General features: G+C 39.0%; 3 protein-coding genes across 3 annotated transcripts; 2 read left to right on the top strand and 1 right to left on the bottom strand.

The window, feature by feature from the left end:
* The first annotated feature begins 2,186 nt into the window (after positions 1–2,186).
* Positions 2,187–13,072, top strand: LOC123767448 (uncharacterized). Its single transcript, XM_069313131.1, has 7 exons — positions 2,187–2,367; positions 7,011–7,063; positions 7,479–7,658; positions 8,742–8,769; positions 11,159–11,358; positions 11,517–11,799; positions 11,853–13,072. The coding sequence occupies exons 1-7, from the start codon at positions 2,187–2,189 to the stop codon at positions 13,070–13,072; spliced, it is 2,145 nt and encodes a 714-aa protein (XP_069169232.1).
* Positions 13,073–13,483: 411 nt separating this feature from the next.
* Positions 13,484–14,566, top strand: LOC138356808 (SUMO-interacting motif-containing protein 1-like). The gene has a single exon (XM_069313130.1). It carries the CDS (start codon positions 13,484–13,486, stop codon positions 14,564–14,566), a length of 1,083 nt encoding a protein of 360 aa, XP_069169231.1.
* Positions 14,567–15,586: 1,020 nt separating this feature from the next.
* LOC138356807 (axoneme-associated protein mst101(2)-like) lies at positions 15,587–21,926 on the bottom strand. The gene is made up of 5 exons (XM_069313129.1): positions 21,921–21,926; positions 19,369–20,833; positions 17,255–17,401; positions 16,689–16,771; positions 15,587–15,604 (listed from the first exon to the last, which is right to left on the bottom strand). The coding sequence occupies exons 1-5, from the start codon at positions 21,924–21,926 to the stop codon at positions 15,587–15,589; spliced, it is 1,719 nt and encodes a 572-aa protein (XP_069169230.1).
* Between the last annotated feature and the right edge of the window lie 458 nt (positions 21,927–22,384).

Raw genomic sequence — 22,384 nt, 5'->3', positions numbered from 1 at the left:
TGAAAATGATTTTACAATTCGTTACTGAAGAAGCCTTCTCCCAATAAATTTGCTGAGAACTTTCTGACATATGAACAAACAAAGCATTATATAATTGGCCATGTCTTACAGAGTGTATATGTGACAAAATTCAAAATTTTAAATCTTTAGATGTTCCCCCTACATAGAACCTATTACAGTTTTACAGGGTGTTTTGTAAATGACGCAATTATCATTACGAGGGCTATTTCTAACTAATAATTTTCCAACAGTATTTTCGTAATTAAACTATACATGTATATAAAAAAGTTTCAAAGCCTTGACAATATTTTCGAACCTAGAAAAATATAGTAAACATAATACATTTTTTTGGGTGAATTTTCTCACTGCATATAACATTATAATATGTATGACGTTCTTTGTTATGGCAAACTTCGAAAAAACTCGGTGGATAACAAAGCTTGAGATCAATAGAATCAATATTCTTGAACTCTTCATCCAAAATTTTTGGAGTAACAACACGAAGAGCTCTTAGATAGAGGAAAAATAGATTGTTTCACATTGTATCTATGCCCTGAGAAATAATGAACATAACATAAATTATTCGTAGGCTTTCTGTAAATACTGAATTTTAGTGAAAAATCTTCCCTATGAATAAGAATATCTGAGAATGGCAAACATTTGTCAATTTCAATCTAGATAGTAACTTATAGAGATGACTTGGTCATCACGTTTAGCTACAAATTCGTCTGAACTTATATTTGCAGGCAATATTTACAAGATATTATCAATATATATATATATAAATATATATATGGCCTACATTGCCGACATTACGGATGAAAAAGCCCTGATAAAACTGGACTTCAAAAATGCTTTCAATCTGGTTAGAAGGGATGCAGTACTCAGTGCGGTTCATCGCCTTTTTCCTTCCCTCTACCCGTTTGTAAACTCATGCTACAGCAAGAATCTAACTCTGCTATTCGGGGAACATGAAAGTGAATCACAAGAAGGTGTCAAACTGGGTGACCCCCCCCCCCCCCCCTTGCTCCTTTTCTTTTCTTTTCTGCCTAGTCATCAAGGAAGTCACCGATAACCTGTCCAGTGAGCTCAATATTTGGTTTTTGGACGATGGTACTCTAGCCGGCTCCCCAGCCTCACTCTTGGACGACATAAGAATAATTCAGGAGCAAGGAGCAAGCCTAGGCCTCACCCTGAACTCTTCCAAGTGTGAAATAACCTCCACCAACCAGCACATAATAGAGAAAATAAAGGTTGTTTTGCCTGACATTCATACAACCAACCCTGAGGACAGCACACTCCTAGGTGCTCCTCTTGGAAGGAATGCCATCGACGGGGTCCTTGGTAAGAAGATCACTGACCTGAAGAGGATGAACGAGAGGATTGATGACATCGATGCTCATGATGCACTTTACCTCATCACCAGATGCTTGTCTCTCCCCAGGATGACCTACTTTCTAAGACGTTCGCCATCTTTCAACAATATTAAATTAGAAGAGTACAACAGCTTGCTGAAATCAACGCTAGAAAAAGCCCTCAACATTTCCCTCAGCGACTCACAGTGGAAACAGGTCTCCCTTCCTGTCAGACTCGGGGGCCTTGGCATGCGCACAGCAACACAAATTGTTGTACCAGCGTTCCTGTCCTCTTCAGTGGGGTCTGACAACTTGGTGAAGGAAATCCTACCTGAACACCTAGTTCAACAGGCAGGGGTACATGATAAATGGCTCACAAACTGCTCAACCAAATGGGTCTATCTCGCAGGACCAGCACCTCCAACCACCGCCTTCTGAAGCCCATAAGCAATCCAGCTGGGATCGCCCCATTGCCGACCAAGAAGCTGCGACTTTGCTAGAAGCTGCGACAACACCACATGACACTGCCCGACTTAGAGCTGTAGCAGCGCCCCATGCAGGTGACTTCCTATTAGCAACCCCAATATCAGCAACCGGCACCCGTCTCACACCGCAGCCCTTCCAATTTGCGTGGCTCTCCGCCTCGCTGCCCCAATTCACACCGAATACAGATGTATTTGCGGCGAGGCAGAGGCCGACAGGTACAGACAGCATGGCCTTCTCTGCTAAAGGACAGGAGGATGGCATGCAAGACACGGCGAGGTTCACGACCTTATTAATTGAAGCCTTACCACCGCCGGTTGTCCAGCAGAGAGAGAGCCCCGTTACCTAATGTCCCGCAACTCTGATGAGCCTGTCAGTCGCCCAGACGGAATCACGGTGAACCCCTGGAAGAATGGTAGACAGTTGGTGTGGGACTGCACTTGCGTCTCAACTGAAGTCAACACCTATGTTGACTTCAGTGCTACACAAGCAGGAGGTGCTGCCAATCACCGGGAAGCAGCCAAGTCACGTAAATACAGAGACCTTGAGCACCACTACAATTTTGTCCCCATTGCCTCAGAGACACTTGGTGCCTGGGGTAAAAGTGCTGCTAGTTTTTTTTAAGGAGTTGGGGTCCAAGCTAATTGAAACAACTAGATACCCTAGAGCTGCCAGGTTTCTCTTTCAGCGCCTTAGTGTGGCGATCCAGAGAGGAAATGCTCACTGCATCCATGGTTCCTGCCCGCCATCTGAGGAGCTGGAGGAGCTATATAACCTGTGACAAATAGCCTTGAGATGTTACTACTGCTCGGCTTAGACTCGGTTACAAGTATCTCTGGGAATTCTCATTATCTGCTGATGTAGACCTGACCAAATGTAAACTGTGTCAACAAAATTATTCGCACACCCTCCGTCACTATGTGATGGAGTGCGAAAAGATACGTGAATTTAGAGACAATTCTATAACCAATGTTCCAGCGATGTGTCAATATTTCATTCAAAATGATCTGCTACCAGAAATTTTAGCCAAATATCCCCAGTTTGCTAACTGTAGGTAGTAACTAAGTGATTGTAACCTATCCACCGCTGCCCACTGGATGGGGGCGGTGTGCAGGACAAACATATAAATTTTGACACTAGCTCTCCACATATGTCAGTTGCTTAATTTAGAACCTGTACTTGAGGTCGATCTCGAACCCATTGTTGATGTGATGACTTATATTGAATTTTGTAACTAGCTCATCAAGATTGTAACTTGCTTAGCTAAATGAATTGTGGGGTTCAATCCCTGAGCCCATTATGTGCCTCTGTAACCTTTTCCACTACCGCCCACAAGATGGGTATGAGGTGCATAATAAATGAACTAAACTAACTAACCCTGCATGTAACCAATGTTGTAACTTTTGTTTGTGTAATGACATTTTCAAATAAAATTAGATATATACACACATACCAAAAGAATAGGGGTGGTAGGAGAAGAAAATATCAAAGTGTTCAGTGAGGATCAACAAGGTCTTCTCTGAGTACTCTTTATTTTCTTCTCCGAGGCTACGGGTGCCTACAATTGCACCAGAGGTGGTACCCCTTCTTTTATATATATATATATATATATATATATATATATATATATATATATATACATATATATATATATATATATATATATATATATATATATATATATATATTATATATATATATATTATATATATATATATATATATATATATATATATATATATATATATATATATATATATATATATATATATATATATATATATATTTAAATATATATTATATATATATATATATATATATATATATATATATATATATATATATATATAAATATATACTTAGCTGCTACTATCACAAATAATAATTGGTCATATTACATGTGTGAGCGTTGCAACGCTTAAGGCAATTGTGTGCTCAGAACCTGCCACACACCTTAAACACCAGGTCTGAATTTCTTCTAAGATAACCTCTGGTGATTTAGGTATGTTATTAACAGAGCATACCTGGTTCACCAGAGATTATCTCAGGGGGAGTGAATTGTCCTTGTGTCGCGACAGGACCGCTGCTATAGACGGTCTTAGCTCAACCCGGTCTCTCGTGTAATGTGTATCATTAGAATACGTTACCTTAGAAGACTGGCTTGGGTTTGTGCATTTCTGGTTAGGTTAGTACTTTGTATTTTGTGCGTTGTAGCAAATCAAGAGAACTGGCTGTTCCGCAAGTTCCTGTACTTTATTTCAGCTTTTGAACTTTTCAAGCTTTAGATTTAGGATATTTTCTCATGTTTGTACCTACTACTTTTATTAAAGGTAGTGGCATTTGTAAGTACTAAACTCTAAACATTGCTGATGCGTTTTGAAGTGTTTGTCATATGACTCTCCAGCAATTAACTCCAATTCATTCAAAATACAGGCATCATCTTGTTTAATTAACTATGAATATTACTCATAATTGTTCTTTGTTTATCTTCCCCTATTCTTCTTTTATCACTACTGCCCAATACACCGGCCTGTGAGGTTCATACCGACAGTACTCTTCATAACATAATATTGCATTTAATGTGGGTTACACGTACGAGATCATACATACCTGCACCAGAAGGAAAATACAGAAGACTAAAGCAGATAAAATTATGCTTTTCATGTTGGAAATGTGCAGCTGATACTGCAGGTGTGATGCAACTCTTGACTCTGCTGTGCAGGAGTACACTGGCGTGTAGCTAAGTGGTCAAGTCCCACCGACAAATGGCAACAACAGGGGTTGGGAGCTCAGTCTCTCCGGTGAATGGCAGCAATTGAGGCTGGGAACGCAGTTCCAGAACGTTCAATGGCTGGCCAACGACGAGATGCACTGACACTGTAGGTACTGTGGGAAGATCTTTTATACTGGATCAGATCATTCATATGCAGATTAGTGGCTTTGATTAACAGGTGATGTGTTCTGTGACGCAGACGGAACACATAGTACTCCCATCGGTTAGGGCCCTAATTGTTTATTCAGCCCGTTGTTACGATGTAAATATCGTTCAATTTATATGCGTTTACTATATATAAGTAATTTTCGTAATCTATTCCATATGAGCTAACCTATAAAAACAGACTACACATTTTAACAGAAAATGTACATTAGCAATGCTTTAAATTTAAAAAAAAACATTCAGTTTATACGATGTATATCGAATGTTCAAGTACAGCCTCATTTAGTATAAAATCGTTTATATTACTATTTTGACTTAACACTTACTTTCCATGTTAACATACTGTTAGACTGAATAGATTTTATTCATTAACCAACAGCTCCTCAACTTCACGTAGAAATTAACAATACATTCTATCATGTTAACTTTTTTCCTTGGAAGCGTTAAAATTAAATAATTTTTCTCAAAACTTTAAAATACGAAATATATTTTTTCGTGTTCTGTTAGTCAATGATCAGTACCGAAGAAGGTTAGCTAAAAACAGTGCTTCTTATCGACAGGTCAGTTTCAGGGTGATCAGAACGTCAACGTACATTACCACATATTTGAAACACGTACTAAATATACATGTGAAGATGCTTTAGTCTCCTGTGTTATATATGTTTTAGTTAAAACGGCTTGAAAGGCCAATTTGAATAATTAATTGAGTATTCCTGACCTTTAATAACCGTGGAGCTAAAAATTCATATACTCACCTAGTGCGTAGATGAGTACGTGTAAATAGGAACTGTTCTCCCTTAAGTTTGTATATTTATTTAATAAACTTCATATTACTTTTTAATTAATTTTCAGAATTTAATATCGATTTGCTGAAATTATAATGTGTGGAAAAGAATACATCAGTTGCTCTACAATTTTGTGCACAAGAACACAGCAGCTGCTTTACAATTCCTTCATTGATACGAATTTTAATGAAGCACTTTATCGTTTTCATGCCTATTTTCCAGTTCTCCTTCAAGATTCGCAAGATATATAAATAGAAAATGTGGCCCATTTGTGGATATAATATGGCCAAGATGCTTTTCAGAATACTTTATTAGACTATGCCAATAAATTTTAGTTTAAGATCGGGATAAAAAGAGTTCAGTTGAAAAAAGTACAGACATTTATCAGGATTGAATGTGAGGTTGTATTCTGCACTATATCTTTCTCAAAGTTTTCTTAATTAGCGTAAGGTTTCACATAGGAGATGAAATGAATCCTAGCGCTTTCGTTTTTCTCTCCTATGTGGATAGTTATGCATAACTAAATCATGTGTTTTTGTTATTATTCTTGCATTTATAAATTTTTCAATGAGACTAGAGTCAAGCTCAACAGGGTTTTCTTTCCCCGCTGTTTGTTTTGCCCTGTGATTACTTGTGTTGGTGACATCAATGACTTTACTACAATGGTTTACTACATTAACAGTATTCTCATTTTGATTGTGATCTTTTATTTGTTAACTGGTAAGATTTGTGAAAACCTACATTAACTAATGATTTGTTATTGCTAATTAGTACATAATTTATATATAAGAAACTTATTGATTTTTGGAAACATATATTATTGATTTGACAACCTTATTTTTAAGAGAGGTTAGACGTAACGGCAATTTAAAAGGTAATTCCTGGTATTTAAGTATATATGAAAAATCTTCATTAATTTATTCAATGAATACACATATAATTAATGTTGTAATGATGTGACTTGGTGGATATAACGCATGTGAATATCTGGGTCGTGTAATGTCACCAGAGTTATCCAGTACATATGTGACCGAGGTCATGAGAGGGGTCACGAAAATGTTGCTAGATAGGGAACATAGTCCTCCCGAATGGTCACAACGGACAGAAAATGATGTACTAAATTTCCCGAACCTAGTATAATCTAGCGTAACCTAAGACCCACGCATAAAAAACAAACTTGAATGTTAGCGAGCCGCTATGATATATATTACACCATGTATTGTCCGTTGGGAATTTTGATGTCAAAATGCGATGACGTCAAGATTATAGAGAACAGGTTGAGATAAAGGTATAAATCAAGCGTATATATACCTAATATTTGGGTGTTGGGAGCATGTTTGGGTGTTTGATATAAGAAGAATAACATTCTTTCAGAAAAAGAGTAAAGTTTGTAATTATCAAAAGATAGCCATTTTGATATATAATTAATAACTTTTATTATTATTTCAGAGATAGCAAAGAGTGATAACGAGCAATGCAGACTACTTGAACGTTGTATTGAGGTTTGTGAGATAAGAATGTTAAAAGGTGATTATGGACAGAAGTAATGTTATGAGAGCGGAGAGAAAAGGCATCACTATATGTGAAATATTTGTAAATATTTAAATGATGGAAATGGTCAAGATAGTTCATACCTGGAGCATGTGAGTGCTAAAACAATTACTTGTTCAAACAAAGTTGAGAGAAGAGTCAGCACAGGAAGGAAAGTGGCTGTGGCAATAGCAAACCTATTTAGTAAAAACAAATAAGAATGAGCACAGCCATAGGTGTGCATAAAAGAATGGTGATGTCAGCTCTTATAATAGCGGTAGTGGATGGTAGTGTTCAGTGAATGCTTTTTAGTTTGTTTTCCAGTATTATCTTGCCGGAGTGTTAACTCCAAGACTTCTCCGTAGTCTTTTAATTTACATGACATAGTCTACAGCGGAAACATCCAACCGTTTCTCTCTTCTGCAGCAGCTAAATTTGCGTCGGGACTTAGATGGTGAGAAAGTTGAATTTGGCAACAAAGAAAGTAGAATTTTAGTTGTTGAGTATTCTTTGGTGCGTTATATGAATAAGGCCTTCTTTTCCAGGGATTTAAGAAATATAATTAAGGTATGATATCTGTCGGAAAATCCGACACCATTTAATATATCATACAGACAGATAATAATTGCTGCTGTATTACCAACAAGTTACCCATAGAAAACGTAACTTGTAGTGGAATTACCGTCTAAAGAAAACGGGATATCATCACCACACACTATTATAATTCACCACCTATTATGGTGGGAATTATTCTTAAATACATTAGTCTTTGGGATTTACCATCATAAAAACATCTCATATAAATTAACTTAATTATCAATATTAAAGTAGAGTAAATGTGACCCTTCTATCACTTTCCGTCATCTGGACAATGTAAGCCAGGCGTCAGTGAGGAAGGAGGGGCAGCCATTGTGTGTCACCTCCGAGACGTGTGAAGCAAATTCGGCTCCTATCATATCTGGACAATGTCGGCCAGTAGCGTCAATAGTATGGAGTGTTAGACATTGCCATTGTTGAGACTAGACCAGAGGCTCACACGGGAGCAAATTCGGCTCTTGTTAATTTTACTTGGACGTAGTGTTATGGAAACCAAAGGTGTACCATCTCCAACACGCTGTCATCAAATCAAGTTAAGTGTTCTTTCCGAAACCCATTATCTATCATTAGTGGCCATTAATGTCATTGGGTAGGGTTAGCCGGTTAGAGCCTCAAACTAAAGGTAATTAAGCCAGGTCTTCATGTTCCATGTATAGTGTTTTCTCTGATATAGCTTGTCATATATAGAACCTGGCTTCACAGCTAGCGCCCTTTTGACAGGTCAAGACGAGGAAGCATGCTTTGTACATTAGTTACCAGGGTGATGGAAGCTACCTCAAAGAGGGAAAATGTGGTGTCTACATCCTGGTTATACCTGCTGTACAAATAAGATAAGGAACCTCTTCAATGTATGTAGTCTAATACTGTAGTTTGATTGGCTGCATATATATAAATTTAATTAATATAAACCCCCCTAATGTGTAGAGGATCGATTTGTGAGATTGAGATTATTGCAGAAATACAGTCCACTTAACATCATATAAATTGCTATCGAAGTATATAAATTAACGTAAATATAAATTTATATAAATTAAATAAATATAAATCTCACAGGTCGGTTCCCACAATATCCTGACAAAAAGTGAGTGACATAGTAGGTAGAATGGATAATTTATTGTCAGGTAATGGGATCAAGGTCAGTGCCTGCCTCTCAATATTTGGAAACGATATTTGCCGAGGTAGGAGGGAGTTCTTGATAAAAAAAATAATATTAAATTATCAATAAACCAGGTGCCCTGAAAAGTGGGTTAACCTCCTGGTGAACATGTATACAAACGATAAGATCAACAATGTTACCTTTACTCAGATTGGTCACGCAGCCGGTGTTAGGTCACGCCTCCTGGACAACGTGGCTGCTTTGGGAGGCGTTCAATGTGCGGTTTCCACTGGATATGTTCCCGGGCAAATATGTACACTGATTTCATGTTACTGTAGTTGTTGTTTTTGTTTGTATTCTTGGCTTGTTGGGTGCTGTGCGAAGTGTCTTGTTATGTTTCTTGATATACTTTATGTTGTGTTTTATTCTCGGTCCTTCAGGCCAGTGCATGTATATTGTTGTGTTTGTACCTGTTTGTTTTCTGGTTTGCTTGTTTATTATTATTGTTTATTTTGGCCTCGCCCTTTTTTTGTTGCGGGGCGGATGGTTTGGTGTGAGTGTTTTTATTCCTGTATTGTTTCTGTGCTGTACGTTTGCACTGGTGTTTTCATATTGCTTTACCTGTTGTACGTGTTTGTTCTTTATGTTTTGTTTGGTATGTATTGTGATTGTCCTGTTGTGTTTCCTGTTATGCCTCTTGATGTATGTTTTATTTTATGAAGGTTTTGTTTTGTGATGTTACTGTGCTTGCTTGTTTGCCATTGTATTATGTTTTGTGCCTTGATGTATGCAGTACTTTTCTATGCATTTATCGGGTTTGTGTTTTGTTGTGCTGTGCTGTGAGCCCTTCTGGCCGGTGGTCTATTGTTTTAATTTGTTCTGTTCTGTTTTCTGTGTTGTTTTTATTGTATTTAATTTGCATGCTTTGCATGTAAAAAAAAAAAAAAAAAAAAAAAAAAAAAAAAAAAAAAAAAAAAACAATGGACGGTCGGGGATGGAACGCCAACCTGCGTGCAGCATGAAAGGCGCATACCTCGCTAAAAAGAGGAGGCCCAGAAACTGTAGTTTGCGCGAGCACATATACATGAGTACAAACATTCGGGATAATTAAACACAAGCTTGTACTGTCAACTTTACTTTGTAACAATTTTGTTAATGCTTAGTGCAGCACTCAAATGGCCAACACAGGGCCAGAATATTGTGTCGTATAGCTATGTATCAACGTAAATATACATTTATATATTTACCTTCATTAATAAATAACACTGGGCAAAGGGTAAGACAAATATATAATTTTCAGCAATCTCTTCGTTATTAATATTCAAGAAACAATTTGAAGCTTAGTTGTACTATGCTCTAAACTTAGTTTATTTTTGTATTTTTGTTAATATGTGTATTGTTAAAACATGGTAGCTTAAAAATTGACATGACAGTATAACTATGTCTCTCTCATCAGCTTGATAAACCATTGTTCAGCTGCTGAACATACAATAAGCTTGAACGGAAGCTTTCAGTATCTGAAAGTTGGGTGGGTGTGCAGCAAGACTAGTAACTGTGTGACTCTCTATAGATGTAAAGTGCCTCGTATAGTGACTGTTGTGAGCCTCTTGTAATGTCACTTGTGACACCTCTTTGTGTCACTTGTGACACAAAGATTATTGATGTGTGTAATTGTGTGGGTGATTAGATATGTATGTGTATGTATATGTGTATACGTATATATATATATATATATATATATATATATATATATATATATATATATATATATATATATATATATATATATATATATATATATATATATATATATGTACATGTATGTATGAGGGTGTGTACATGTGTATACAACATTGATAATTTTGTAACTAGCGTCAAAAATTGTTATTTACTTAGCTAAACGAACTAGAGGGTTCAGTTCCTGAACCGATTATGTGCCTCTGTAATCCTTTACATCACCGCCCACGGGATGGGTATAGGGTGCATAATAAATGAAAGAAATTGAATTGAATTGATTCAGTATCTGTACAGCATTTCAATACTGCTTAATCGACTGTTTCCGTTGATCTCTTGACTTTGCCATTAACATGCTGCTCCGTTATTAAGAGCGCGAGGTGCTGGATTATCAGACCAAGCTGTGTCTCAGACCACCTGGTTGTTGAAGCCACAGTATTTAAAACAGTTATTGTAACTAAAGTTGCTGTTGCCAGAGTATTTATGACTATTGTACTGCTCAAGGTTGTAGATGTTTTCGTAGTTACAGCTGTTGTTGGAGGCGTGGTAATCATAACTGCAGTTCCCGAGGTCTTGGTAGCAACGATAGCTCTAATTATTGTTGCTCAATTTAAATGGCAGTGAAAGTTATGTCTTGTAGTTCCCGAGGCTGTTGTAGTCATGATAGTTATAGCTGGTGTTGTACCCGAGATCGATGTAGTCATGGAAGTTATATTTGTTGTTGGACACGAGGTTGTTGTAGTCATTGTAGTTATAGTTGTTGTGCTCGAGGTTGTTGTAACCATTCAAGTTATAACTGATGTTGTAGCCATGATAATTATAGTTATTGTTGTAGCCATGGTAGTTATAATTATAGTAGTACCCGAGAATGTTATACCCATGGTAGTTATAGCTGTTGTAGCAATGGTAGTTATAAACATAGTTGTATCCAAGGTATTTATAGCTGTTGTAACTGGGGTTGTTTCTATGTTATTTATATAGCTGTTGTTGTACACAAGGTTGTTGTTGCTATGGTAATTATAGCTGTTGTTGCACCCGAGGTTGTTGTTGCTATGGTAGTTATAGCTGTTGTTGCACCCGAGGTTGTTGTTGCTATGGTAGTTATAGCTGTTGTTGCACCCAAGGTTGTTGTTGCTATGGTAGTTATAGCTGTTGTTGCACCCGAGGTTGTTGTTGCTATGGTAGTTATAGCTGTTGTTGTACCCGAGGTTGTTGTTGCTATGGTAGTTATAGCTGTTGTTGTACCCGAGGATGTTGAGCCTGATGCTGATATGTCCTCCCGTCTGTAATCACTTGATGGCTGTTGTTATTCGTGTGTCTGTATTATCTTCCAGTACCTGAGGCTGTAGTTGATGTAGTACTGGTAGTTGATGTATCGGTAGTCGATGTGCTGGTAGTTGATGTATCGGTAGTCGATGCGCTGGTAGTTGATGTGTCGGTAGTCGATGTGCTGGTAGTTGATGTATCGGTAGTCGATGTGCTGGTAGTTGATGTATCGGTAGTCGATGCGCTGGTAGTTGATGTATCGGTAGTCGATGCGCTGGTAGTTGATGTAGTACTGGTAGTTGATGTATCGGTAGTCGATGTGGTGGTAGTTGATGTGTCGGTAGTCGATGTGCTGGTAGTTGATGTATCGGTAGTCGATGTGCTGGTAGTTGATGTGTCGGTAGTCGATGTGCTGGTAGTTGATGTGTCGGTAGTCGATGTGCTGGTAGATGATGTATCGGTAGTCGATGTGCTGGTAGTCGATGTGCTGGTAGTTGATGTATCGGTAGTCGATGCGCTGGTAGTTGATGTATCGGTAGTCGATGCGCTGGTAGTTGATGTATCGGTAGTCGATGCGCTGGTAGTTGATGTATCGGTAGTCGATGTGCTGGTAATTGAAGTACTGGTAGTTGATGTACTGGTAGTTGATGTATCGGTAGGCGATGAGCTGGTAGTTGATGTACTGGTAGTCGATGTGCTGGTAATTGATGTACTGGTAGTTGATGTATCGGTAGTTGATGTATCGGTAGGTGATGTGCTGGTAGTTGATGTACTGGTAGTTGATGTGCTGGTAGTTGAGGTGCTGGTAGTTGATGTACTCGTAGTTGATGTTGTGCTAGCAGTCGATGTTGTAATAGCAGTTGATATTGTAGTAGTTGTTAAGGTTGTAGTAGACATTGAACCAGTGGTAGACGTCGTTGAAGTAGTAAATATTGTTGAGCCAGTAGTAGTAGATGTTGCTGAAGCAGAAGTTGATGTTGTTAAAGATGTAGTAGAAGTGGTTGCTGCACCTGATGGACTAGTTGATGTTCCCAACGAGGTTGAGCTAGTGGAAGTTACCGAGGTTGTTCCTGGACCTGAACTGGTTGTAGATGTTGTTCCAGATGAAGATACTCCCGAAGTAGACGTTGATGAATCTGTCGTAGAGCTCGAGGTCGTTGAGGAACCTGTTATCGCTGAGGTCGTCGTTGTACTGACTCCAGCAGTTGGCAGCGTTGGCGGCAGTGTTTGTACAAGCACTGTGATTCCTCCCAGTGAGCTGATCTCCTGTTCTAATGTCTTTAGTTGATTTATTATATTATTTCCAAGCACTTCTGCAGCGGTGATGGCAGCGTGGACGCTGGTAAAAGCTGATTGCACAGCTGATTGAAGGGTTGCATCGACGGTCGAGGTCCCTATGGATTGCTTTATTTGATTTAACGTGTTCACCGCTGCAATTATTTGCGGGATAAGACTTTCTAAAGTAACAAAGTCATGCTGATTTATTGCTGCTGTACAGTTGTCGATCACACTTTGAATGTCCTGTACGTCAGTTAGGGAACTACGCTTCTTCCGTCTCCCAAGTAGTGTGTTAATTGCAGCTGAAATATTAGCAATTTGAGCCTGGATGGTTCGCAGATGCGTAATCGTATTAATTGTGGTATTTAAGTTAGAGAGCAGTTGGTTGAGTTGTACATAGAGAGAAGCAAGTGTTGCATTTATGGTTGTTGTTGAGTTTGCTGCAGTAGTTGTCGTACTGGACTGTGTGGTTATTGTATTTGATCCTGTCGTTGTTGTACTTGATCCTGTCGTTGTTGTACTTGATCCTGTCGTTGTTGTAATTGATCCTGTCGTTGTTGTACTTGATCCTGTCGTTGTTGTACTTGATCCTGTCGTTGTTGTACTTGATCCTGTCGTTGTTGTACTTGATCCTGTCGTTGTTGTACTTGATCCTGTCGTTGTTGCATTTGATCCTGAGGTTGTGCTTGATGCCGAAATAGTCGAGCTTAATCCTATTATTGTACTTGATATTGAAGAAGCAGTGTTTGATCCTGAAGCTGTGGTGTTTGACCCTGAAGATGTGGTGTTTGATCCTGAAGATGTGGTGTTTGATCCAGATGATGTGGTGTTTGATCCAGATGATGTGGTGTTTGATCCAGATGATGTGGTGTTTGATCCAGATGATGTGGTGTTTGATCCAGATGATGTGGTGTTTGATCCAAAAGATGTGGTGTTTGATCCAGATGATGTGGTGTTTGATCCAGAGGGTGTGGTGTTTGATCCAGATGATGTGGTGTTTGATCCAGAGGATGTGGTGTTTGATCCAGATGATGTGGTGTTTGATCCAGAGGATGTGGTGTTTGATCCAGATGATGTGGTGTTTGATCCAGAGGATGTGGTGCTTGATCCAGATGATGTGGTGTTTGATCCAGATGTTGTGGTATTTGATCCAGATGATGTGGTGTTTGATCCAGAGGATGTGGTGATTGATCCAGAGGATGTGGTGTTTGATCCAGATGATGTGGTGTTTGATCCAGATGATGTGGTGTTTGATCCAGATGATGTGGTGTTTGATCCAGAGGGTGTGGTGTTTGATCCAGAGGGTGTGGTGTTTGATCCAGAGGGTGTGGTGTTTGATCCAGAGGGTGTGGTGGTTGATCCAGAGGATGTGGTATTTGATCCTGGGAGAGTTCCGGTTGGGTTTGAGGTCGTGAGAGTCGTCGATACTAAAATTTTAAAGAATATTACAATATTAGATATTTATCATCTAGAAAAATCGTCAATCAAGAAAGCCTTATGGTGAGACAGTTAATTTCAGTAACACGATCGACAACGCTAAGTTCGTTGTTGATCGTGTTACTGAAATTACCTATCAAATTGGTAAAGATTTCTTAGGCTAATTCATCTTAACCCTTGCACTGAAACCCTCCAGAATTTCTTTATTGAAGGTCAACATTGTTCCAAATGAATAACTAGAACTGGTACTGAACTCAGAACGTATCATATTTATAATTTGTACCAAGAGAGACCACAACGGACACTCTCCTGCACCGTGGGAGATTACTCCCTTTCCAATTTTAATCCCTCCCTTTCGACCCAAGAAGCAAATTAGAGATCAGCCCAAGCCTCGTCTTGAGGCAAAGCTCAACGCCTTAAGCCATATTGATGCTCTGTCCACAGAGCATTCTCTCTCTCAAATCATTATACAGTGATGGTTCCGTACACCGCACCACGGGTGCAGCTGGAAGTGCAGTTGTCCTGACAATGGGCGATGGCTTTTATTTTGAGTGGGGGAGTCCGTATAAACAACTGGTCCTCTATCCTTCAGATCGAACTATTTGCCTTGCTTCTTGCACTGAAATGTGTAAAAGTCTCCAAACTTGATATATTAATTATAAGTGACTCTGTTATAAATAATTGCTCTCAACTTTTTAAGACATGACTGTAACATGCTAGTGTCCGAAGCTAGACACAAATAAAACAAAATTATTTATGATGGTAACAGAGTACATTTTATGTGGACTCCATCTCATGTTGGCTTCCAAATGTATGATAGAGGTGGTGAGTTAGCCAAAGAATCTGCCTTTAAAGGAGAAATTGAGTATTGAGTAAATACTCAATTGAAATTGAGAAATTGAGTAAATTTAAACAAAATTATGTAGATCTGAGGCAAAGTGAAATCGACACCAGTAATTCCATGTATCATCATACTATCATGCAAGAGGAGCCACATATCTATGGTTCATTCAATAAAATCAGCAGAAATCTAGATGTTACTACTGCTCGGCTTAGACTCGGTTACAAGTATCTCTGGAAATTCTCCTTATCTGCTGATGAAGACCTGACCAAATGTAAACTGTGTCAACAAAATTATTCGCACACCCTCCGTCACTATGTGACGGGGTGCGAAAAAATACGTGAATTCAGAGACAATTCTATAACCAATGTTCCAACGATGTATAAATATTTCTTTCAAAATGATCTGCTACCAGAAATTCTAGCCAAATATACCCAGTTTGTTAACTGTATTTAGTAACTAAGTGATTGTAACCTATCCACCGCTGCCCACTGGATGGGGGGGGGGGGGCGGTGTGCAGGACAAACATATCAATTGTAACACTAGCTCTCCACATATGTCGGTTGCTTAATTTAGACACTGTACCTGTGGTCGATCTCGAACCCATTGATGATGTGACGACTTATATTGAATTGTGTAACTAGCTCATCAAAATTGTAACTTGCTTAGCTAAATAAATTGGAGAGTTTAGTCCCTGAGCCCATTATGTGCCTCTGTAACCCCTTTCCACTATCGCCCACAAGATGGGTATGGGGTGCATAATAAATGAACTAAACCAACTAAACTTACGCTAGTTCTTCACATATGTCAGTTACTTAAACTAGAAACTGTACTTGTGGTCGGTCTCTAGCCCATTGCTGATGTGACGATATACATAGAGTTTTGTAATTAGCTCATCAAGATTGTAACCTGCTTAGCTATATGAATTATGGGGTTCAGTCCCTGAGCCCATTATGTGCCCCAGTAACCCTTTCCACTTCCGCACACAAGAAGGGTATGGGGAGCATAATAAATGAGCTAAACTAACTCTTGGTGAGACGTTCCGCTCCTTGCACGAATTCTGTACAAGACTGAATTTCTTCCATTGGTTATTACCCATCATTCCTTCCATACAACTCACATGCTCTAATAATGTTCCATTTGTATTTTTAAGACAAAATGATTTGTCTTGACGTGTGGGTTTACGTGTTATTGTCTTCAATAAAACAAGTTTGAAATATACAATAAGTCTAGTGAAGGTGTCTTGTACTACCCATGGTGTTGAGTGAAAGTGTCGTAAAATACACAGTGTCGAGTAAAGGTGTCGTAAACCACACAAGGTGTCATGAGCTACACAACCCTCCCTTACGATTTCTGAAACCCAGTCAAAATTGGTGGCGAAGCTTGGTAGCGAGGGTCTTCCCACAAGGACTTGAACCTTAAGCTTCTCGTCTGCGAATTGAATACACTAACTCGTAAAATTATATTTTGAATATTGTAATATGTAATTACATGCACATGTAACTGTTAGTACGCGTTATGACAAGGCTTATGATGTTTGTATTACGAAAGCTTTCGGCTGGTCACTTGTGTATTCTTCGAAATCGAAACCTTTGGAGACCCAAGTGTTTCATACAGCTATTCGGAATATTTTGGAAGAAAAAAAAGGAAAAAAATATCCGGCAAATACTGCAGTGAATGTTTCACTAGTTACAGCTTCATTGATTCCAAAATCACCAACAAGTTTAGTCACAACGTAAATCTCTTGAACATACATGTATATGAAAAGACAAGTTCGAATATATTGTATACAGGTAGTAATGTAGGTATTACCAAGATAACAACAGAGGCATTTGGTTCCCTTGCAGCCATCCTTGTCTACCCATCCTGTACAGGACTTCTTCCTGTCCACACAGAAGCCTCCGTTAGTCTTACAGTGGTCCGTGGGCTTGCAAGCCTTGGCACAGCAGACACACTTCTTCTTGGTGCAGCCCTTGGCTATCTGGCGCTCCTTCGTCCCGCACTTCTTCTTACACACGCCCTTGTATTTCTGGCACTTCTTTTTATGGCTCACTGCGCAAGCTGTTTAAAGGAGATATAATTACTTTTAAATCTGAAAGAATAACGTGAAGATTCCAATCAATACCTGGATTCTTTCAAATGTACCACAGCCGGGAAAGCTAGACACACAAACACAAGTTACAGAGATAAGATTCAAATGGAAATTCAGATATACATAAACGCAATGTTCAAGTGAATAGCTACATAATGAGGAGATATATATGGATACAATACATAACTTAGTCATAGAGTGTCAGTAAGATCATTAACTTAAGATCGGAAAGTATATATGATGGAATAGACGTATTTGATAGTGTAAGCGTATGTAGGCGAGTACACACACACGTACAGTAGATGAGTCCTGGAGTATAGAGAACCAGTATGGAGAGTTCGCTTCGCTAAACCCCCCTTAACAAACTTGAAATGAGCCACTTGCGAAGACAGATTAAGAGAAGTGGGCAGGATTCATCAAGCACTAAGATGTAAATTTAATAATAATATACAATCACGAGCTCCGAAGTACTAAGAGGTCATCAGTAACAATAATAAGATTTAGATCTCGTAAACAGTTTAATAAAGACTGATGAAGTTGTCATGATCGAGGTAAGAGGTACAGATCTTGTTAGTGAACTTGTAAGTGTTTAATTAATCGTGAACCTTAAGCACTGTTGGAGACAGGACACAGGAAGAGTGCAAAGCATTCCCGCAGCTAAGATATAGCCCGTCACTATGAGAAATTACCCACTACTAAAAATACACCGCTTCCAACTGAGAAATACCTTCTTGCACAAAAACATATCCTCTGCCAATATGAAATTGTCCAAAAAAAAAGACCTATCCCACAAAAATGTGAATACTTTTAAGAAATTACAAAATCAAAAAAACACGTTGCCTGTGAGTTGCCCGAGGTCGGCAGTATGCCGAGAACTTCTGGTAATTTTTTTAGCCAGAATAACAGTGAAATGTACACTAGCTATATCATCTATATTCATACTGCTATGTAGAAAGAGCGACAAATCTTCGGATCATCTCGTAACGTCGGAAGACCTCTAGACGTTACTACTGCTATGCCTAGACCCTGCTACAAATACCTCTGGAAGTTTGCTTAACTTATGCACAAAGAAATTACATTAACATGATGAATCTCATTCACGTTACTGTGATTATTTTATGCATTTGAAGTGTGCGTTAGGAGAGAACTCTTATACCACACCAGAGTGCAGGCAGATATGTGTGAAACATTGATCATCAGCTCGAGGCCTCAAGACCCCTTGTGGATTCAGTTATCTCAGGTTACATTACTTAGAGCGTATTGTAGTTTAGTGGTTAAGGTGTGGACTTGGGAGAACCTACGTTATAGGTTCGAATCACTCTCATGGCTCCAACTGCTTTTCTCATTGCTTAACTTATTGAAGTCAATATGCCCAATTGTTAACTGTCAACAGAACAAATCACATATCCGCCATCACTATCTAACTGGATGTGAAAAATCCAAAAATATGAAGGTAACTCAATTACTAACGTTTAATAAATTTTCAAATATTGTTCAAAGAAGACATATTTACCCCAAAGCCAGGCTAGGTATCTCGAGTTTACCAATTTCATATAGTGCACACACGGTGTATAGGCTTGCTCTGCCGGCAAGACTGTTAACTGCTTATCTCATGACTATGCAGTAACGCAACTTTAGCTAATGTAAAGCACAACCTTTAAAGCACAACCCTCGTACCTTTATCACATATTAAAGGCAATTAAAACTGTATTAAGTGCACAACACACACATGTTATGAGACTAACCCTCTTGCTAATCAATCTAAACTAACCAAAATTGTTAACAAGCTTTAATATCGAGCTCATCAATCGTGTTACTTACTTAGTTAAAGGAATATTAGCGAGTCAAGTTCGTGAGCCCATTAGGCACCTGTGTAACCTTTTCCTCTACCACACACAGGATGGGGTGCATAATAAATGAACTAAACTAAACTTACATGAGAGGCAACACTCGCAAGACGCTCCTTTGCACTTGCCAGCGGCAACTTGGGTCTTGCACGTGTTTTTCTTCTGGCACTGTCCTCCGGCCTTGATGCACTGTTTCTGATGCTTGCACTTTCTCTTGGGACCTAAACCACTGTTCTCCCCCGAGTAAGGATTAACTCTGCCACCAGCGGACTGTTCTGCCGTCTTCCCAGCAGACTTGACTGCTGCTTTGTTACCTTTTTTACCCTTTTCCTGTTGACCTTTGTTGGAATCGTTTTCCTTGTTGATTTTGGTTTTGTTTTTTCGTTCCTTTACATTCTTATGTTTCTTGAGTTTGTTTCTCTGTTGCATTATCGGCTTTCCAGTCTTTTTGCCTTGCGTTTTATTGTTTTTTGTGCGAACATTCTTATGCTTAAGGGCAGCGTGGATTAGCGTCTTCTTTTTCGTTTTTTCGTTTCTATTGCCTCTTTGCCTGTTGTTTTTTATCTTTTTAGCCATTTTTTTATGCTTTACATCATTGGCTGTTGGTGACTTATTTTGATTTCCTTTGGATTTTGCTTTGTTTCCTTTTCTCTGCTGATGGTTGTCATTCTTGTGTTGCTGGTTTTTCAACTGATTTATGTTCTTCCTAGAATTCTTCTTCCGTTTTCCCACAGCGATGGCTTTCTGTCCCTTGACGACGTTCTTGGCGGTGTGAACTCTTACTCTCTTGAGGCGGCCATCTACTTTCTGAGTCTTAACATGGCCAGTTCCTTTCTTAGTCTTAACGCGGCCAGTTCCTTGCTTAGTCTTGACGCGGCCACTTCCTTTCTTAGTCTTGACGCGACCAGTTCCTTTCTTAGTCTTGACGCGACCAGTTCCTTTCTTAGTCTTGACACGACCAGTTCCTTTCTTAGTCTTGACACGGCCACTTCCTTTCTTAGTCTTGACGCGACCAGTTCCTTTCTTAGTCTTGACGTTGCCAGCTACTTTCGGAGTCTTAACGCGGCCAACTACTTTCGAAGTTTTAACTCGACCAGATCCTTTCTTAGTCTTGACACGCCCAGTTACTTTCTGAGTCTTGGCACGGCCAGTTACTTTCTGAGTCTTGACACGGCCAGTTACTTTCTGAGTCTTGGCACGGCCAGTTACTTTCTGAGTCTTGGCACGGCCAGTTACTTTCTGAGTCTTGGCACGGCCAGTTACTTTCTGAGTCTTGACACGGCCAGTTCTTTTCTTAGTCTTGACGCGGCCAACTTTTTTCAGAGTCTTGTCACGGCCAACTTTTTTCAGAGTCTTGAAGCGATCTGCTCCTCTTTTATCCCGGGCGCGGCCAGCCCCTTTCTGAATCTTGACGCGGCCAGTTCCTTCTTGAGCTCTAACGTGGTCACTCTTTCCAACACTGACAACAGTGTCCGCATCCTTGCCACCCAAGCCACGTAGGTCTGGATTCCTCTCCTCTTGATCTTGTATATTTTTATTTCCGTGTACATTATCCTGTGAAAAAAATGCAATTTAGCGAATGAAAATTTATGTAATTTACAAAAATTGCATATATTATATAATCTATTAAATTTATAATGTTACTAAAACTAATTTTTTTTTTACTGTACATAAATTATAAATATTTGTATCATAATCATAGGTATTTTATATTTATTTAACCGTTTCAGTCTTACTGAATAACAATTATCTATAAGAAAGACTTGTTGAAAATGAAAAACTCTTGACCCCTGAAGGATTTGAACCCAGTGAGCCTTGACCTCCCTGCCCCTTGGCGTGTCCAGTACTATAACAACTCGACCTCAGACTATATAAAAGTACTGGCAAGTTGTCTGACTTTTTAACCCCAATACCCGACAGCGCTCGTGACTATTATGGGCATGTAAAATAAATATTTATACTCAGCTCCGCAGATGGAGGATTTAGTCGACTAGAAGAAAGTTGACTGGAGCTCCCGGTCTGTACAATGGCCAAGATGGTTGTGACGGTTTCATATGTTATTATTTTGACTTCATATTAATGATAATGAATGAGTCACTAAATGATTCTTCCAGAGCACCGGCTATATCGTAAGGGTTATTACCCCTAAACTAAGTACGTGATGAATGATTTAATATATTGTTTATTTGTTACTATATTTGAAATAATATTATACTGAAGAGAATTGATTCTTGAGACTAGGCTACTGATAATTATTGTTGGTCATCACATGCGAGGCAACGAACTATCGTCTTGAGGTTATTTTGAGATGATTTCGGGGCTTAGCGTCCACGCGGCCCAATCCTCGACCAAACCTCCATTTTGTTACACATCCTCAGGAAGCAGCCCATAGCAGCTGTCTATCTCCCAGGTAACTATTTACTGCTAGGTGAACAGGTGCATCAGGGTGTAAAAAACTCTGCCCATTTGTGTCGGCCTCCGCCGGAGATCGAACCCAAAACCGTAAAACTACGAATATCGAGCGCTGTCCACTCAGCCGTCAGGCCCAGTCCACTCAGCAGCTGTCGATTGTCTAAATATAAATGCATTGTGTGCAAATGTGGGACCTCTGGTCAGGTGCCTAAGAGCAGCGCTAGCATACCTGCATTCTATATCTTCTTTTTCCCAGCTGTGGACTTAATGACGGACGCTACACTACTATTTCCAGTTATATTGACTTCTTGTTCATTTATTATTTGTTAAGTTAAGAAGTGGTAGACTTCCAAGGAAATTTCTTTAAGTAAACTACATACATTTATATAATCAGATTCATTTGAATTGTTTCATTAATACCTAGACAGAAGTTTATTGGAGTATTTTTAATATAAAAGATTCGATCGGGAAAGAGTGCTGAGAGCCAAAATCATACAATATATATATATATATATAAGGTAATATATATATATCAGCAGGTATTAAGCAATCCAGCTGGGATCGCCCCATTGCCGACCAAGAAGCTGCAACTTTACTAGAAGCTGCGACAACACCACATGACACTGCCCGACTTAGAGCTGTAGCAGCTCCCCATGCAGGTGATTTCCTATTAGCAACCCCAATGTCAGCAAC

The sequence above is a fragment of the Procambarus clarkii genome, chromosome 74 (assembly GCF_040958095.1).
Source record: "Procambarus clarkii isolate CNS0578487 chromosome 74, FALCON_Pclarkii_2.0, whole genome shotgun sequence".
NCBI lineage: Eukaryota > Metazoa > Arthropoda > Malacostraca > Decapoda > Cambaridae > Procambarus > Procambarus clarkii.
Note: the sequence above shows the minus strand (reverse complement) of the source record. Positions and strands in the feature narration are given on the sequence as shown.

Coding starts and splice junctions, on each gene's coding strand:
- LOC123767448 (XM_069313131.1), top strand. CDS start 2,187: ATGTCCCGCAACTCTGATGAGCCTGTCAGTCGCCCAGACGGAATCACG. Junction 11,359..11,516: donor TAGTTATTGTTGTAGCCATG/GTAGTTATAATT, acceptor GTTGTACACAAG/GTTGTTGTTGCTATGGTAAT. Junction 11,800..11,852: donor TGATGCTGATATGTCCTCCC/GTCTGTAATCAC, acceptor ATTATCTTCCAG/TACCTGAGGCTGTAGTTGAT.
- LOC138356808 (XM_069313130.1), top strand. CDS start 13,484: ATGGTTGTTGTTGAGTTTGCTGCAGTAGTTGTCGTACTGGACTGTGTG.
- LOC138356807 (XM_069313129.1), bottom strand. Junction 17,402..19,368: donor TTGCGAGTGTTGCCTCTCAT/GTAAGTTTAGTT, acceptor TCCTTTAAACAG/CTTGCGCAGTGAGCCATAAA. Junction 16,772..17,254: donor TTGCAAGCCCACGGACCACT/GTAAGACTAACG, acceptor TTCAATTCGCAG/ACGAGAAGCTTAAGGTTCAA.